The 20,044-nt window shown below is 42.1% G+C and overlaps 1 protein-coding gene across 1 annotated transcript; it reads left to right on the top strand.

Annotated features, from left to right (window-relative positions):
• The first annotated feature begins 5 nt into the window (after window positions 1–5).
• On the top strand, window positions 6–14,870 carry LOC132591978 (acetylserotonin O-methyltransferase-like). Its single transcript, XM_060273424.1, has 9 exons — window positions 6–232; window positions 454–4,415; window positions 4,828–5,002; window positions 5,723–5,852; window positions 6,063–6,131; window positions 9,180–9,298; window positions 12,364–12,504; window positions 13,425–13,547; window positions 13,769–14,870. The coding sequence occupies exons 2-9, from the start codon at window positions 4,344–4,346 to the stop codon at window positions 13,975–13,977; spliced, it is 1,038 nt and encodes a 345-aa protein (XP_060129407.1). The 5' UTR covers window positions 6–232; window positions 454–4,343; the 3' UTR covers window positions 13,978–14,870.
• Window positions 14,871–20,044: the final 5,174 nt, after the last annotated feature.

The raw sequence follows: 20,044 nt of genomic DNA, 5'->3' as shown, positions 1-20,044 counted from the left end.
CTTCCAGAACCCTCTTGAATTAATTAGAATAGGAAAGATCTATACACATCAGATCAATACTTTCTACACTAAGAAATACAAAATTATAACTCTACTCGTTTTATTTCAGGTGATTTTTTTAAAGACCCTATTCCAGAAGCTGACCTGTATATTTTGTCTAGGATCCTGCACTGCTTTACAGATGAGAAGTGTGTGCAACTGCTAACTAGACTGCACAAAGCCTGCAAGCCTGGTAGGTGCATGGTGTCCAAGGTGTTTCCTGTGGGAACTGATTCTCATTCCAAGGCGCTTGGATTTCCCCATGGCCCCTTCCCCTTATGTCTGTGTGCCACTCAGGCGCAGCTGCGTTCCTTTATTTCTTGAGCTTCTGATCCCAGGATACTTGGGAAAAGTAACATACGTACTGCTTTTTAATATGTAATGATACCCCTTCCATGTCCTTTTCTGAAACAGGTGGTGGAGTTCTAGTAGTGGAAATAGTTCTCAACGAAGACAGAACGGGGCCATTGGAAGCTCATATATATGGTTTGGTTATGCTGCTTGCTACTCAAGGAAAAGAACGTACCGTGTCAGAGTACAATGCGCTCCTCAGTGCCGCTGGCTTTAAGGAGATTCAGCAAAAGAAAACAGGCCTCTTTGATGCCATTTTAGGAAGACATTGACCAAGAACATTCTGTGAGTGTCGTGACTGAATGGATATATTTCTGCCCGATTCTTTGTAGCCATAACTGAACATACTTAATGCCTTTACAGTGGTACCTCGGTTTAAGTACACAATTGGTTCCGGAAGTCTGTACTTAACCTGAAGCGTACTTAACCTGAAGTGAACTTTCCTATTGAAAGTAATCGAAAGTGGATTAATCCGTTCCAGACGGGTCCGCAGAGTACTTAAACTGAAATTACTCAAACCGAAGCGTACTTAAACCGAGGTATGACTGTATTTTTATTGTTGCAAATCCTCACCATGTGGAAATATCTCCTCCACCCCCTTGCTTATCATTATGGTTGAACTCTAAGAGAAGCTAAAATAACAATAAAAATTGTTACATGTTAACCACCGTTGTAAGTAGTTATTACCTTCATTTTCCTGCTTCCCTTTTTTTCTAGGAGCACATAAGCCAAACCAGGAAAAAGAAACAGGGGTGTGGCACGTCTCCCGGAGGGGCGTTACACGTGTTCCGAGGCAGGGTGCAGTGCACGTTTTGGGGATGGGGCTGGCACCCGCGATGGTGCCCCTTGGATCCCGCCGCTCTAGGCGGCCCACCCCCCACCCCCTATCTTCCTACGCCCCTGTTTGAGTCTAAATAAAGACAATGATTTGCAGGTGTAAATTCACTCAGCACTACCAAGTCGGTTTCTTTCATGGCCTATCATAGCTATCCAAAATAGGTCCCTGTCCTTATCCGGACTACAGTGTAGCACGAATGGTTCCTATCTGTGTTTCTAGCATTCCATTTCTCTCTGACCCCACTGCATACAATTCCCCTTCCAATGCCCACCCAGCACCTCTTTCCACATCCAAGGGTTACTATGGGTCACACCTGCTCCTGTTGCTCTGAAAGCCCCTTGGACTCCTTGATGTTAACATCCCTCTGTTATGCAATGTATGCTGGGCTTGGCACACCCAAGCTGGGCCCTATTTAGTCCTTTCAGTTAAGCATGGTCACCCTTCTTACACCCCAAGTTCCCTCCTGGTAACAGTGCCAAGCTGGTCTCCCTTTTCAGTTAGCTGCCGATTTCCATGGGAGCTGTCAGAACTGAGAAAATCTTTTTGGAAATTTGGAATAAAATGAACTTGTCTTTGTTAGGATGAATATCAGTTATTAAGATGAATGTACTGTAAAAATGTTGTTTTTATTCCAAGCAATCCTGGTAACAAGCAATATGGGATGCTTCAAAGATAAGGATATTTCAAAATTTGTATGACGGGGCAAGAAGCCATGAATAAAGTATAAATTAGTAACAGATATTAAAGGTAGAGGAGGCTTCTCCCTGCCAGATCTGAAATTATATTACGTAGCCTCCTGTTTTTGCTGGATCCAGGAATGGATAAAATTTTAAAATACAAGGCAAGAGTACCTCAAAGCTTTTGAAATCATATTATAAGGAAAGCGATTTTTAAAGTTTGGGAAAAGTATAAAGGATTATTAGAAAAAAAAAACACCCTGGTGGCTTTCTCTATTAGAGGCAATATCAGGGGGGAAATTAAATATGGACACTAAATGGGCTACATATAGACAGTTGTTAATTGAATCAGAAAGCCAATTAAAACTGAAAGAATTTAACAAAGTTAGAGAGAATGTAACAGGTTGGTTACAATATTTTCAATTAAATGAAATATTCCGTATGAAATATCAACTTTTCAGAGAGAAATAATAGAAAATGATACTAAGTTAATATAAAAAATGTAAAATCTGCTGCTGGAATGGGAAGCAAAATATGAAGATGCTAAATCAGTTATCATTAAATGGGCACAAGATGTGGGACACAATATTCAAATGGAGGAATGGGATAAACTATGGTAGAATGAGGTAAAATTTGAGTGGACAGGGGGAGTCCCCCCAAACCCCGGTGACCCTCGAGCAGAATAATGACTCAAGACAACGTGCTATGGGATTAAAATTGGCCACAACTTTATTAAGTTTCAGATGTAGGGAGACCTTGGCTCAGGTATTGGCCGTTTATCCTTCCCAGTCCCCAGCCAAGCTAAAACAAGGCCAGACATTGAGGTGGAAAATGAGCATTTGGCCCAGCGTATTGAAGACATTCGCTTCAATTTATTTGGGTCTGAATAAAGACAATGGTTTGCAGATGTAAATTCACTCAGCACTACCAAGCCTATCATTGCTATCCTAAAGGGTTATCCTGCCTTCATTGTAGCTCAAATGTAAACAGCCCCTATCTGCGGTTCTGGCATTTCATTTCCCTCTGACCCACTGCATCCAACTCCCCTTCCTTTGCCCTCCCCACGCCCCTGTAATTGAGAATCACACCACTTATGTGATGAAATAGACTAAAGTTCAGCTCTTCTTGTGCCGGAATAACAAATATTTGGTCCTTCAAGGTGCCTCAGGACTCTCTTGGTTTTTTTGTTCTTGTTTCTCCTCTGAGTAACTGATTCAGCAAAGCCAATATTAGCTCCTGATAAAGGCTGCAATACTAAACCCAATTAAGTAACTTGGTGGGTGGGGATGGCTACATGCTATTTAAGCTAATGCAGCTGTTTTCTGAGCAGCCATAGGACTGCAGATCACAACATTGTCAACTTGGGAAGTGTGCCTCATACGATTACAGCTGCTACCTGGGAGCAAGGCACATAAAGGTTAGTCTTTTTGCTGCTCCTCTGGCTTGGTCAAGGACACTGCAGCCTCCTGCTACATTTAGATCTCCCCACCTTTCCTTCAAGGAGTTCAAGGTGACATCCCTAGTTCTCCCTATTTTGACTTTATTCTCACAATAAGCTTTTGAGGTAGGTTTGGATGAGAGTTAGTGAATGACTCAAGGTGAGCTTCATGCAGAACTATCCTGCTGTTCTGCTTTTGCTGCGTCTCCACAGGTATGTGGTCCCTTGCCTTCACCCCTGCCTCAAAGCTTTCTGTTTCTGGATTCTCTGATTCTTAGTAACTCTGTGATTCCATTTCCCTTCTGTGGGAAGCTCCTCATTGTTCATTTTCTTTCTCTTGGATTCCCCTTGATTCCGTTCTCGTGCTCCTTAACTTTTCTTCTTCAGACTCTACCTATCCTCGTTCAGCATTACTACTTGCATATTTTTCTGAATTTCTCTATATTGTTATTTTTAGAAGTGAGTTCTTTAGTGAGCTTCTTGGGAATTTTTGCCATTCCCTTTTATCGACTTTGGCACAAAAATGGCTCCTACAAAAACAGCTAGGCACAGGAACAGGTTTTTCCCTTGTGCCAACAAATTTTGTAGTTGTGTAGCAGAACGGTAGGCAAGTTATGGGTGGGGTTCCTCTGCTTTGCTATTGTATTGTGAGTGGAACAGTGTTTGTATAAGGTACATTTACATTGCAATGCAATGTAGTCATAGCAAAATTCCAAGTATGTTTGGTACGTGGCCAATAAATTATTCTATTCTATTCTAGAATAGAGAGAAAGAAATAGAGAGAATGAATGAGAAAGAAATCGTTTTCCACTTGTCTTTTCTACAAACATCTCTGGCCTCGGTCATTTGCAAAGTTCATTGTCATTTATCTAGACTTATTGTCAATTCAGTTTCAGTGAATTCTGAATAAAAGTACCACAAGCAGAGTGCTCTTTCTTCCAACAACAACTTGCTCATCAGAGGAAGACTGTGAGGTCTCTGACAGACGCAGTAAAGAACCATGAATGCGACAGAAGAAGCTGAAGCTCTGAAAATGTTATTTCTGTATCAACATGCATATCTAATTCCAAAGGTAAAAGTATTGTCTGAAAAATTTAATACTTGCAAGGAGTTTGAAACTTTCAACTTGTAAATGGTTGTGAATAATCAGAAATGTCTTTAAATGGCAAAGAAAATATTAGGGTTACAGGGGTCAACCCAGCACAAACAAAGGCAGAAACTTCTGGTGTTGTCACTTGAATGCTTTAATAAGAAAATGAGTCTATGCATGAGACCCACAGCACAAGTGGGATACAGCAACGATTTGAACTTATTTTACTTAACATACCTATGTCCTGCTTTTATTTCTGCACTTCAAATGGACTTGAACTGCATTATAATCTTTTTGTGTTTCAAAAGCATCTTGTTCCTTTTTGAAAAGTCAATAACTAAAGACCATTTTGAACTCTTTCCTTTTGTACTCCCTCACCCCTTTTTGGATCCAGATTATGTTCACTGCCTCTGATCTTGGTGTATTTGATCTGCTGATGGAATCCAAGGAACCATTGACTTCAATGTCTATTGCCGAACGTCTGGGTACCAGTCCCTTTGGGATGGAGAGACTGCTGGATGCCTGTGTTGGCTTAAAGTTCCTGCAAGTGGAGAGGAAGGACAACCAAAGTATTTCTTCTTTATTTGGAAATTTAACCAACACTCTAATGTCAAAATATCATTAAAAATCAATTTCAGCAAATAACTTTAAACCATCAAGCCAGCTACAGAACAGAATAGCATCCAAATAAGCCTAGGAAAACATCTGAGGTTTTAGGAGACATTTGAAGCACATGGAGCTTCTCATATCTCTCTTTGGGGAGCATTCCAGAGAGCAGTTGCTATAACTGGAAAGGACTTTTTCCCCAATAAGTTTGCAGATGACACTCTCCTTTCATGATTGTAAAGGGTGAGATGGAGAGATGGTCTGTTAGATGTACTGGTACCTAGTTGTGGACAATTGTCAGTCAGAAAGCTCAGTAGCAAATAGGCAGCTAGTACAGGTCACTAAGCACCAGTGCAGCTCAGGACATTCAGAGTCTGTCCTCCTGACTTAGATGTTACAATGAAACGAAGTTGCCTGCTGTTCATAGATTTCTAATAGTTCGCTCCAGATCTCAGAATGTTCCACTGCCAGCAGGTGGAGGCCTAGTCTTTCCATACTTTTCTCTGGAAGGAAGCTGGAGAGTTGCAGTCTCGGTGTTGCACTTTTTTACAATGAGGGCAGCATGACGTGGAATCCTAGAAATGTGACTTTTGCCCTGCATTTTGTCCCTGCAGAACTGGGGAGGGAAAGGGGTTTTGCACAGAGGTGTGAAAAAGTTAATCTTTCCTCCCCTTCATTTTAAGCGCTTTATGGAAATACCAACCTTGCCAATCTCTACCTTGGCAAAAGAAGCCCAAAGACTCAGTATTATTCCTTGAAGAACCATGCTGAATTTAACTATACGAGAGCACAACACCTGACTGATGCTGTGAGGTGAGGAGATTGATAAAAAGGGTAATAAAATGGTAAAACTCACAGACGTTACAAATAAACAAACCTGTGATTGGTGGGCACAGCTTTGACAACAAATGTAATTGTGTGTGTAGTAAACTTTCTTTAATTGTTTTGTTGAAGAGACTGAAATTTAATTCTGTAGTTATGATGCTCATTTTTTCTTAAACTAAAACAAATATTCTATTTCAGGGAAGGAGAGGGTCGGACGTATAGATTAAGTGACAGTTCTACAAAAATTTTCTTTGAGGCTTTTTACAGGTACAGAAAAATTGTATTGTTCTAGATATTGTTTCTTTTTAAAGAATGGGCAAAGCTTTCCCTTTGCAATCTGTGTGAAACCTATTGCTAACTTTTCTACCCAGTGTTGCTTTCTCCCCTCTCTGATAGTTATCTTTAATGATATTGGGAGCTCACTTACTGCATGCCAGACTTGGAATCCTGGTCCCCCCCCCCCCAATTTAAGCATGATGTCTAAAATTAGATTCCTTGCTATGAGGTCTTGCATTACACAAAGTACATAGGAGGCAACTCCTGGGGGCTGTGGGAGCTTCAGCCCCCACAATAAAATACTTGAGGGGGCAGCCCCCCCCAAAGTTGATGTTTTTGAAGTCCCATTCAAATGATGTGTATGAACAGCATCGTGTGATTAGTTATCATGCGATCGCACTATATTTTAATCAAGTTGGCACCCTAACAGACTCGTGAAGACGCTGCCTTGTTTGCCTCCAGTATTTTCCGATGTTGAAGCAGAACTGCTTCCAGTCATAGCAAATAGCCATTTCTGAGTCTTTTCACTGCTTCAGTGCAGTGCAGTTTCCCACAATCCAGAGGCCAATGTGTGCTCAGACATGTCAACAGACATCACCACTTGCTCACTATGGGGGAATCCTGTACAGGCATTAGAGGCCCTGCCCTTTTTAACAGTTCCTGGAGTTGGAATATTGTGATATAGTTGAGAAAGAAGGTTTGAAACATGTGGACAGGGGCTACTGGTGAAATTCAGCTGCCAATAGGCAGCTTTTGCCATGGCCAAATTTATCCTTGGGCAAAAACCGGTCACTAAAAAAAATGGAGTTGAGGACAAACGTGTAAAGAGAATTCAAAATTATTTATTGCAATTGAAAACATATTATAAATAGTAGTGCAATATGAGATTGATATATAATTAATATAATATAATATAATGTAATATAGCATAGCATAATAAAATAAAATGATTATAATAATATTTATACATATAAAAATGTAAACTAGCAATGTCGTTTGGTTTCCACCTTTCTTCAAAACCTCTTGATCGATAGCGATGAAATTTGGACACAACGTCACATGCCACTATGCGATTGTTCCTAGCTACATGGGGTATACAAATGTCACACCTGTGCAAGGTAAAGCCCTGTTTTAAGGACCTAAGAAGTCACCCAGGAGACCCTGTCGAATATGCTGGGATAAGAACCAGGTTACAAAGCGTCGCCCTCTAGCGGCGGATACACTGGTATTGCAGCTAGAAAACCTTCCCTCTCCACAGCACCTCAGGTCGCCTTTACAGACTATACCAAATGGAAGTGGGGACTCGGCTGGGTGAGGGTTGGGGGAGGAGGGGTTGGGAAACATCATGGATCAGGACAGGGTGGGGGGAATCACAGGGATGACTGGGGGTGGGGGGAGAAGGGGACGGGATAGTTTATGGGTCGGGACCTGGTGGGGCCGCTCACAGGGATGACCGGGGGGGGGGGATGGGATGGGATATGTCATGGATTGGGACAGGGTGGGGGGGGGAATCACAGGGAAGAGCCACAGCAATGCATGACCGGGCCAGCTAATAATATAATATATGTCACAGTGGCGCTGGTGGCTACTCTAGAGTAATGACTCCTCACAGCTCTGCATTTTTATCCTTTTATTTAGTGCAGTCTATTTACAGTGCTGAAACAGTGCTATGTACATGTTGTCAGTCGGGTGCAGAACCTCCGAATGGAGATTCCCGCGTTTTCCTCCAGCAAAGTAGCCTGGGGATACTAAATCTCCGCCCACGTCACTTCCTGCGCAATTCCGGGGTCGTTGGGATCGGTCTTCTTCCCGCAGTTTCCCTGCTTCCCCCTTCCTTTCCCAAGCGGCGGCTTGGCTCGGCTACCTTGCCCGAGCCCTGGCTCCTACTTCCTGATTCCCCACTTGAAACATCCCCCTCCCCGCTCCCACTTGCGCTGGGCGAAGAGCTAGTGTTTAAGATGGGAGGGGGCTGTCTATAGCTTCTGTCCCTCATAATATAATATAATAATATAATATAATATAATATAATATAATATAATATAATAATACTTGAAAAATGAGAAGTCAGTCCACTTCAACCCTTCCTTTTGTATGGGCTCCTGAATCAATGCTTAATTATTCCTCAGGATGACTAGTGATATAGGCTTCTGCCCATCAATTAATACACCAAGACCCCTCCATGTGTAGCATTATAAAAATCAGTGCCTCCACTGACATGCAGAGGAGCGGGTTTGAAGAGGGGTGCTTTCTCCTCCCCCCCTCTAAATGGTCATATATTAGAAACCACAGCCTGTAGAATTGTTACATTTTTAATAACACATTCGGCCACCGATGGAAACATAGATATGCAATCAAAACAAAATTAAAAAATCCTTCCAGTAGCACCTTAGAGACCAACTAAGTTTGTCATAGGTATGAGCTTTCGTGTGCATGCACACTTCTTCAAATACTTTGTGCATGCACACGAAAGCTCATACCTATGACCAACTGAGTTGGTCTCTAAGGTGCTACTGGAAGGATTTTTTTTATTTTTTTTTGACTGTGTTAGACCAACACAGCTACCTACCTGTAAATAGATATGCATTGTTTATCCAGATGGAATTCAGATGGAAGAGTTTGGGCATACTAAACAGTCCTTAGCTGAGTTCTTAACAATGTCATGCCTCACACAGCAAAGTTAGAGGAAGCCTTATTTGTCCAATTCACTGGCACAGATATGATCACAAGGGAAATGAATTTTGTCAAAGGTAATAAAAAAAAACCCGTGAGGTTTTGAAATACTGGTGAGATGCACAGCTACAGTAAATGATGTATTATTATTATTATTATTTAAATTTGTGTATGGATTATGGATACATCCCACCATGATTTGTCCACTGGTATCAATGGGAAAAAGAAGGATGAGGCCAAAGAAAGGAAAGGAAATCCACACAGAACTAAAAACAACAACAGCATTATGTGGAATATGGCTCCTGTTTAGAACCATCCTCTGTTCAAAGATCCCTTCAGTTAACTGCCAATGCAATTTTGAATTACTAGAACAGAAAGAGGCTTGCGAGAATTCATGGAATTTATGCATGAGATTTGGAGTCTGTGTGGTCGAGATGTGTTGAATGCATTTGACCTCTCTCATTTCCCACTCGTTTGTGATGTGGGAGGTAAGTACTATAAATTATCACATGTCTTCCCATGCTGGCACTCCAAAATCATAAGGCTGCTGCTGTAGCACAGTAAACATCTCTCCATCCCATTTGCCCCTGAGCTGTAAGCACTGTCATCATCATCATCATCATCATTTGATCTGTATGCCACCTTTCCACAGTTAAAACAATGCTCAAGGTGGCTTACAATATGAAAAGATTCACAAAATTATAAATATGGCAAAGTAGTCATTTAAATAAATAAAACACATTACATAACGAAACTGATCTATTTCCACATAAAAATAAAGATACAAAAAGTTACTATCAGTTAATATCTGTTGTTGTTGTTTAGTCGTTTAGTCGTGTCCGACTCTTCGTGACCCCATGGACCATAGCACGCCAGGCACTCCTGTCTTGCACTGCCTCCCGCAGTTTGGTCAAATTCATGTTCGTAGCTTCGAGAACACTTTCCAACCATCTCGTCCTCTGTCGTCCCCTTCTCCTAGTGCCCTCAATCTTTCCCAACATCAGGGTCTTTTCCAAGGATTCTTCTCTTCTCATGAGGTGGCCAAAGTATTGGAGCCTCAGCTTCACGATCTGTCCTTCCAGGGAGCACTCAGGGCTGATTTCCTTAAGAATGGATAGGTTTGATCTTCTTGCAGTCCACGGGACTCTCAAGAGTCTCCTCCAGCACCATAATTCAAAAGCATCAATTCTTCGGCGATCAGCCTTCTTTATGGTCCAGCTCTCACTTCCATACATCACTACTGGGAAAACCATAGCTTTAACTATACGGACCTTTGTAGGCAAGGTGATGTCTCTGCTTTTTAAGATGCTGTCTAGGTTTGTCATTGCTTTTCTCCCAAGAAGCAGGCGTCTTTTAATTTCGTGACTGCTGTCACCATCTGCAGTGATCAAGGAGCCCAAGAAGGTGAAATCTCTCACTGCCTCCATTTCTTCCCCTTCTATTTGCCAGGAGGTGATGGGACCAGTGGCCATGATCTTGGTTTTTTTGATGTTGAGCTTCAGACCATATTTTGCGCTCTCCTCTTTCACCCTCATTAAAAGGTTCTTTAATTCCTCCTCGCTTTCTGCCATCAAGGTTGTGTCATCTGCATATCTGAGGTTGTTGATATTTCTTCCAGCAATCTTAATTCCGGCTTGGGATTCATCTAGTCCAGCCTTCCGCATGATGAATTCTGCATATAAGTTAAATAAGCAGGGAGACAATATACAACCTTGTCGTACTCCTTTCCCAATTTTGAACCACTCAGTTGCTCCATATCCAGTTCTGACTGTAGCTTCTTGTCCCACATAGAGATTTCTCAGGAGACAGATGAGGTGATCAGGCACTCCCATTTCTTTAAGAACTTGCCATAGTTTGCTGTGGTCGACACAGTCAAAGGCTTTTGCATAGTCAATGAAGCAGAAGTAGACGTTTTTCTGGAACTCTCTAGCTTTCTCCATAATCCAGCGCATGTTTGCTATTTGGTCTCTGGTTCCTCTGCCCTTTCGAAATCCAGCTTGCACTTCTGGGAGTTCTCGGTCCACATACTGCTTAAGCCTGCCTTGTAGAATTTTAAGCATAACCTTGCTAGCGTGTGAAATGAGCGCAATTGTGCGGTAGTTGGAGCATTCTTTGGCACTGCCCTTCTTTGGAATTGGGATGTAGACTGATCTTCTCCAATCCTCTGGCCATTGCTGAGTTTTCCAGACTTGCTGGCATATTGGGTGTAGCACCTTAACAGCATCATCTTTTAAAATTTTAAATAGTTCAGCTGGAATATCATCACTTCCACTGGCCTTGTTATTAGCAGTGCTTTCTAAGGCCCATTTGACTTCACTCTCCAAGATGTCTGGCTCAAGGTCAGCAACCACACTATCTGGGGTGTACGAGTTACAGGTAGGTAGCCGTGTTGGTCTGAGTCGAAGCAAAATAAAAAAATTCCTTCAGTAGCACCTTAAAGACCAACTGAGTTTATATTTTGGTATGAGCTTTCGTGTGCATGCACACTTCTTCAGATACTTCTTCTTCAGATATCTGAAGAAGTGTGCATGCACACGAAAGCTCATACCAAAATATAAACTCAGTTGGTCTTTAAGGTGCTACTGAAGGAATTTTTTTATTTTGGGGTGTACGAGACCTCCATATCTTTCTGGTATAATTCCTCTGTGTATTCTTGCCACCTCTTCTTGATGTCTTCTGCTTCTGTTAGGTCCTTACCACTTTTGTCCTTGATTATGGTAATCTTTGTACGAAATGTTCCTTTCATGTCTCCAATTTTCTTGAACAGATCTCTGGTTTTCCCCATTCTATTGTTTTCCTCTATTTCTTTGCATTGCTCATTTAAGAAGACCCTCTTGTCTCTCCTTGCTGTTTTTTTGGAAATCTGCATTCAGTTTCCTGTATCTTTCCCTATCTCCCTTGCATTTTGCTTGCCTCCTCTCCTCCGCTATTTGTAAGGCCTCGTTGGACAGCCATTTTGCTTTCTTGCATTTCCTTTTCCTTGGGATGGTTTTAATATCTGTAACAACAGCAAAAACTCCTAACTAAACTTTTCCCCCAAATGCCCCAGGGATTGCTTAGCAGCAGCCGCAGCAGCAGTCCTTAGGAGGACTATCAGGCCCCACCCTGGGCCAGATGGAAAGAGGCAGGAAGTCATCGGAGGAGTCAGTGGGGTAGGTGGGGAGAAGGGGAATAGATGACTTCCGTTCTAATGACAAAAGTCTCAATTAGGCCCACTGAAAAGAAGAGTGTTGGCCACGCCTGCCTGGCAAACTCTCATATTTCTCTGGACTGTATTTTCATTGCTCCTGCTAAACAGGATAGAATTGCAGCACAAGGTTTTGCTTTGTGTTGTGCAAGTACAATATTGTCCTCTTATTCCCTAATAACCCATGACCCAAACTCTGAACTATCCCATCCTCAGGACTGCAAAAGTGGAAAATACTTACCACTGAATGAAGTGACTGGACCGCCACCTACCTGGTGTGCTATCTTAGAGATGTGCGCAGGAATTTTTGGGAAAGCTTTGATATGCGCAACATGTTAATTTCCCCCCTTTGGTTCTCCCCTTAAGGATGTACTGGTGCCCTAGCAAATGAATATATTTCATTATATCCAAATTCTACTGTGACCATTTTCGACCTACCTGAAGTAGTGGAAACAGGAAAGAAGCATTTTGTCTCCTCAGAGGAACACCGGATTACTTTTCATGGAGGTAAAATTTTCTTTTATCCTACAAACGTTCCATCATTTTCCCGCTAACAATAGAATAGAAGACAGCCTTGCACTAAGCAGGAATTGAGAATCAGTGACCCTTTAGTTATGGTTGGACTACAACTCCCATCATCCTTGACCATGCTGACTGGGGCTGGTGGGAGCACATACATTGTTGAACTATAGAACTCACTCCCACAGGAGGCAGTGAAGGCCACCAATTTGGATGGTTTCTAAAGGGAATTAGGCAAATTCCTGGAGATAAATCTATCAGTGGCTACTAGCCGTGATGGTTATACTCTGCCTCCAGTCTCTGTAAGAATAATAATTATTTCACCATTGAATTCTACTCAATATTGATCCAGAGCAGATTCCAGTATATAGTCCTCAGATTAAAAAATTTAACACGTTGCAGGATTTCCAAAAAAACAGACCAGAGGCAATTGTATTTAATCCAGCAGAGCTTTACTGCTACTGAAGGCAAATGAGCAAAATGATCACAAATCCAATACATTTAGCATTGGCACTGTCCATAAGAAATCCAGTTGCAGCAGACTTAACTTAAATTTACAATAACTTATAATAAGTATAACCTTAACATTATATTATACTATATACAGAACACCACACCAGAAGGAAAAGAGATAGAAAGTAAAAGTGAAACTCAGGCTCCTTCTGACCATACTTTTATAGTCACCATGACATTGACAGAAAAAGATAAGAGAGCCAGTTTAAACCAGCTGTACTCATCTTCTCTGAAGGAATAACCCAAACACCATGAACCTTCTGACTTTTTCGTTCACACAGAGAAGCTTCCAGAACCCTCCTGAATTAATTAGAATAGGAAAGATCTCTGCACATCAGATCAATACTTTCTACCCTAAGAAATACAAAATTATAACTCTACTCATTTTATTTCAGGTGATTTTTTTAAAGACCCCATTCCAGAAGCTGACCTGTATATTTTGTCTAGGACCCTGCACTGCTTTACAGATGAGAAGTGTGTGCAACTGCTAACTAGACTGCACAAAGCCTGCAAGCCTGGTAGGTGCATGGTGTCCAAGGTGTTTCCTGTGGGAACTGATTCTCATTCCAAGGCGCTTGGATTTCCCCATGGCCCCTTCCCCTTATGTCTGTGTGCCACTCAGGCGCAGCTGCGTTCCTTTATTTCTTGAGCTTCTGATCCCAGGATACTTGGGAAAAGTAACATACGTACTGCTTTTTAATATGTAATGATACCCCTTCCATGTCCTTTTCTGAAACAGGTGGTGGAGTTCTAGTAGTGGAAATAGTTCTCAACGAAGACAGAACGGGGCCATTGGAAGCTCATATATATGGTTTGGTTATGCTGCTTGCTACTCAAGGAAAAGAACGGACCCCGTCAGAGTACAATGTGCTCCTCAGTGCCGCTGGCTTTAAGGAGATTCAGCAAAAGAAAACAGGCCTCTTTGACGCCATTTTAGGAAGAAAATAACATTGACCAAGAACATTCTGTGAACGTTGTGTCTGAATGGATATATTTCTGCCTGATTCTTTGTAGCCATAACTGAATATACTTAATCGCTTTACTTTTATTGTTGTTGCAAATCCTCACCATGTGGAAATATCTCCTCCACCCCCTTGCTTATCATTATGGTTGAACACTAAGTGAAGCTAGAATAGTAATAAAAATTGTTACATGTTAACCACCATTGTAAGTAGTTATTACCTTCATTCCCCTGCTTGCTTCCCCCCCCCCCCCAGGAGCACATGAGCCAATCCAGGAAAAAGAAAGAGGTTGTATCCCATATTGCCTCAGGTTATGTATGTATGTATGTATGTATGTATGTATGTATGTATGTAGGGGCTGATATAATCAATCTGATTTCGATGCTGTCCATTTGGTGATATCCATGTGTAGAGTCGTCTCTTGTGTTGTTGGAAAAGAGTGTGATGAGCAGCTTGTTCTCTTGACAGAACTCTATTAGCCTTTGCCCTGCTTCATTTTGAACTCCAAGGCCAAACTTGCCAGTTGTTCCTTTTATCTCTTGATTCCCTACTTTAGCATTCCAATCCCCTGTAATGAGAAGAACATCCTTCTTTGGTGTCATTTCTAGAAGGTGTTGTAAGTCTTCATAGAATTGGTCAATTTCACTTTCTTCAGCACCAGTAGTTGGTGCATAAACTTGGATTACTGTGATGTTAAAAGGTCTGCCTTGGATTCGTATCGAGATCATTCTGTCATTTTTGAGATTGCATCCCATTACAGCTTTTGCCACTCTTTTGTTGACTATGAGGGCCACTCCATTTCTTCTACGGGATTCTTGCCCACAGTAGTAGATATGATAGTCATCCGAACTGAATTCGCCCATTCCCTTCCATTTTAGTTCACTGATGCCCAGGATGTCAATATTTATTCTTGCCATCTCATTTTTGACCACATCCAGCTTACCATTATCCATGGTTCTTACATTCCAGGTTCCTATGCAATATTTTTCTTTACAGCATCGGACATTCCTTTTGCTTCCAGGCATATCCGCAACTGAGCAACCTTTCGGCTTTGGCCCAGCCGCTTCATCAGCTCTGAATCTACTTGTACTTGTCCTCCGCTCTTCCTCAGTAGCATGTTGGACGCCTTCCGACCTGAGGGGCTCATCTTCCAGCGTCATAACTTTTATATGCCTGTTGTCTTTGTCCATGGAGTTTTCTTGGCAGGGATACTGGAGTGGCTTTCCAGTTCTTTCTCCAGGTGGATCACGTTTAGTCAAAACTCTCCACTATGACCTGTCCATCTTGGGTGGCCCTGCATGGCATAGCTCATAGCTTCTCTGAGTTATTCAAGCCCCTTCGCCACGACAAGGCATTGATCCATGAAGGGTCTCGTACACCCCAGGTAGTGTGGTTGCTGACCTTGAGCCAGACATCTTGGAGAGTGAAGTCAAATGGGACTTAGAAAACACTGCTAATAACAAGGCCAGTGGAAGTGATGATATTCCAGCTGAACTATTTAAAATTTTAAAAGATGATGCTGTTAAGATGCTACACCCAATATGCCAGCAAGTTTGGAAAACTCAGCAATGGCCAGAGGATTGGAGATCAGTCTACAGCCCAATCCCAAAGAAGGGCAGTGCCAAAGAATGCTCCAACTACAGCACAATTGCCCTCATTTCACACGCTAGCAAGGTTATGCTTAAAATTCTACAAGGCAGGCTTAGGCATAGCTGCCAAGTTTTCCCTTTTCTCATGAGGAAGCCTAATCAGCATAAGGGAATTTCCCTTAAAAAAAGGGATAACTTGGCAGCTATGGGCTTAGGCAGTATGTGGACCGAGAACTCCCAGAAGTGCAAGCTGGATTTCGAAGGGGCAGAGGAACCAGAGACCAAATAGCAAACATGCGCTGGATTATGGAGAAAGCTAGAGAGTTCCAGAAAAACATCTACTTCTGCTTCATTGACTATGCAAAAGCCTTTGACTGTGTAGACCACAGCAAACTATGGCAAGTTCTTAAAGAAATGGGAGTGCCTGATCACCTCATCTGTCTCCTGAGAAATCTCTATGTGGGACAAGAAGCTACGGTTGGAACTGGATATGGAACAACTGATTGGTTCGAAATTGGGAAAGGAGTACGACAAGGTTGTATATTGTCTCCCTGCTTATTTAACTTATATGCAGAATTCATCATGCGAAAGGCTGGACTAGATGAATCCCTAGCCGGAATTAAGATTGCTGGAAGAAATATCAACAACCTCAGATATGCAGATGACACAACCTTGATGGCAGAAAGTGAGGAGGATTTAAAGAACCTTTTAATGAGGGTGAAAGAGGAGAGCGCAAAATATGGTCTGAAGCTCAACATCAAAAAAACCAAGATCATGGCCACTGGTCCCATCACCTCCTGGCAAATAGAAGGGGAAGAAATGGAGGCAGTGAGAGATTTTACTTTCTTGGGCTCCTTGATCACTGCAGATGGTGACAGCAGTCATGAAATTAAAAAACGCCTGCTTCTTGGGAGAAAAGCAATGACAAACCTAGACAGCATATTGAAAAGAAGAGACATCACCTTGCCTACAAAGGTCCGTATAGTTAAAGCTATGGTTTTCCCAGTAGTGATGTATGGAAGTGAGAGCTGGACCATAAAGAAGGCTGATCGCCAAAGAATTGATGCTTTTGAATTGTGGTGCTGGAGGAGACTCTTGAGAGTCCCATGGACTGCAAGAAGATCAAACCTATCCATTCTTAAGGAAATCAGCCCTGAGTGCTCACTGGAAGGACAGATCGTGAAGCTGAGGCTCCAATACTTTGGCCACCTCATGAGAAGAGAAGAATCCTTGGAAAAGACCCTGATGTTGGGAAAGATTGAGGGCACTAGGAGAAGGGGACGACAGAGGATGAGATGGTTGGGCAGTGTTCTTGAAGCTACGAACATGAGTTTGACCAAACTGCGGGAGGCAGTGCAAGACAGAAGTGCCTGGCGTGCTATGGTCCATTTGGTCACGAAGAGTCGGACACGACTAAACGACTAAACAACAACAACGAGGGGCTGATAGGGACCAAGTGAGGAGCAAAGTGCTCTCTTGGAAAAACTGTCTGAGGCAATGGCCCCCCTCAGTCTGCCCACGCTATGCCTCTCCCGGAGTGAAACTGCTACATCCACAAGTACTGAAGACATTCACTCCAATTCATTTGAGTCAAAATAAAGACATTGATTTGCAGGTGTAAATTCACTCAGCACTACCAAGTCGGTTTCTTTCATGGCCTATCAAATCTATCCAAAATAGGTCCCTGTCCTTATCCGGACTACAGTGTAGCACGAATCTGAATGGTTCCTATCTGTGTTTTTAGCATTCCATGACCCTCTGACCCCACTGTATACAATTCCCCTTCCAATGCCCACCCAGCACCTCTTTCCACATCCAAGGGTCACTCTGGGTCACACCTGCTCCTGTTGCTCTGAAAAGCCCCTTGGCCTCCTTGATGTTAAGATCCCTCTGTTATGTAATGCATGCTGGGCTTGGCACACCCAAGCTGGGCCCGATTTAGCCCTTTCAGTTAAGCATGGTCACCCTTCTTACACCCCAAGCTCCCTCCCGGTAACAGTGCCAAGCTGGCCTCCCTTCTCAGTTAGCTGCAGATTTCCATGGGAGCTGTCAGAACTGAGAAAATCTTTTTGGAAATTTGGAATAAAATGTACTTGTCTTTGTTAGGATGAATATCAGTTATTAAGATGAATGTACTGTAAAAACATTTTTATTCCAAGCAATCCTGGTAACAAGCAATATGGGATGCTTCAAAGATGAGGATATTTCAAAATTTGTATGACAGGGCAGAAGCCATGAATAAAGTATTCATTAGTAACAGATATTAAAGATAGAGGAGGTTTCTCCCTGCCAGATCTGAAATTATATTACGTAGCCTCCTGTTTTTGCTGGATCCAGGAATGGATAAAATTTTAAAATTTTAAAATTTTATTAGATTTGGAAGGCCCTGACAATAGATTTGGCTGGCATGTGTACTTATGGTATGAAAAGGCAAGAGTACCTCAAAGCTTTTGAAATCATATTATAAGGAAAGCGATTTTTAAAGTTTGGGAAAAGTATAAAGGATTATTAGAACAAAAACCACCATGGTGGCTTTCTCTATTAGAGGCAATATCAGGGGGGAAATTAAATATGGACACTAAATGGGCTACATATAGACAGTTCTTAATTGAATCAGAAAGCCAATTAAAATTGAAAGAATTTAACAAAGTTAGAGGGAATGTAACAGGTTGGTTACAATATTTTCAATTAAATGACATATTCCATATGACATTTCAACTTTTCAGAGAGAAATAATAGAAAATGTTACTAAGTTAATATAAAAAAGGTATGATCTGCTGCTGGAATGGGAAACGAAAGATGAAGATGTTAAATCAGTTATCATTAAATGGGCACAAGATGTGGGACACAATATTCAAATGACAGAATGGGGTAAACTATGGTAGAATGAGGTAAAATTTGAGTGGACAGGTGGAGCCCCCCCAAACCACAGTGACTCCCGAGCGGAATAATGACTCAAGACAACGTGCTATGGGATTAAAATTGGCCACAACTTTATTAAGTTTGAGATGTAGGGGGACCTTGGCTCAGGCATTGGCTGTTTATCCTTCCCAGCCAAGCTAAATTAAGGCCAGACATTGAGGTGGAAAATGAGCATTTGGCGCAGAGTATTGAAGACAGTCGCTTCAATTTATTTGGGTCTGAATAAAGACAATGGTTTGCAGATGTAAATTCACTCAGCACTACCAAGCCTATCATTGCTATCCTAAAGGGTTATCCTGCCTTCAATGTAGCTCGAATGTAAGCAGTTCCTATCTGCGTTTCTGGCATTTCATTTCCTTCTGACCCACTGCATCCAACTCCCCTTCCATTGCCCTCTCCACGCCCCTGTAATTGAGAATCACACCATGTATATGAAGAAATAGACTCTAGTTCAGCTTGTCCACACCTCCCCACGCCCCTGTAATTGAGAATCACACCATGTATGTGATAAAATACACTCTATTTCAGCTCGTCTTGTGCCAGAATAACAAATGTTTGGTCCTTTGAAGTGCCTCCGCCGGACTCTCTTGGTTTTTTTGTTCTTCTTTCTCCTCTGAGCAACTGATTCAGCAAAGCCAATATTAGCTCCTGATAAAGGCTGCAATACTAAACCCAATTAAGTAACTTGGTGGGTGGGGATGGCTACATGCTATTTAATCCAATGCAACTGTTTTCTGAGCAGCCATAGGACTGCAGATCACAACATTGTCAACTTGGGAAGTGTGCCTCATTCGATTACAGCTGCTACCTGGGAGCAAGGCACATAAAGGTTAGTCTTTCTGCTGCTACTCTAGCTTGGTCAAGGACGCTGCAGCCTCCTGCTACATTTAGATCCCACCACCTTTCCTTCAAGGAGTTCAAGGTGACATCCCTAGTTCTCCCTACTTCGACTTTATTCTCACAATAAGGTCATTCTCACAATGAGGTAGGTTTGGATGAGAGTTGGTGAATGGCTCAAGGTGAGCTTCATGCAGAACAATCCTGCTGTTCTGTTTTTGCTGTGTCTCCACAGGTATGTGGTCCCTTGCCCTTCACCCCTCCCTCAAACTTTCTGTTTCTGGATTCTCTGATTCTTAGTTACTCTGTGATTCCATTTCCCTTCTGTGGGAAGCTCCTCATTCCTCATTTTCTTTCTCTTGGATTCCCCTTGATTCCTTTCTCGTGCTCCTTAACTTTTCTTCTTCAGGCTCTACCTATCCTCGTTCAGCATTACTACTTGCATATTTCCCTGAATTTCTCTAAAAATTCACAAAAATGGCTCCTACAATGTGACTTGCATGCGACGCTTCTTTGTTCATGTGTTTCTGTATTTTAAGAATTTCCAAATGGCCTCATTTCAGCAAGAGATTTTTCCCTAAACCACCAGCTCTCTCTTCTGATTAATTGTCTCCAATAACTTGTTAATTGTGCATTTCCAGACACCAATTGACTTTACCTCACTTGTCATGTTTTTATAGCACTTTTCCCTCACATAGACAAAGT

This window comes from Zootoca vivipara, chromosome 4 (assembly GCF_963506605.1).
Source record: "Zootoca vivipara chromosome 4, rZooViv1.1, whole genome shotgun sequence".
In the NCBI taxonomy this organism is placed as follows: Eukaryota; Metazoa; Chordata; class Lepidosauria; order Squamata; family Lacertidae; genus Zootoca; species Zootoca vivipara.
Note: the sequence above shows the minus strand (reverse complement) of the source record. Positions and strands in the feature narration are given on the sequence as shown.

Coding starts and splice junctions, on each gene's coding strand:
- LOC132591978 (XM_060273424.1), top strand. CDS start 4,344: ATGAATGCGACAGAAGAAGCTGAAGCTCTGAAAATGTTATTTCTGTAT. Junction 5,853..6,062: donor CACCTGACTGATGCTGTGAG/GTGAGGAGATTG, acceptor ATTCTATTTCAG/GGAAGGAGAGGGTCGGACGT. Junction 12,505..13,424: donor CCGGATTACTTTTCATGGAG/GTAAAATTTTCT, acceptor ATTTTATTTCAG/GTGATTTTTTTAAAGACCCC.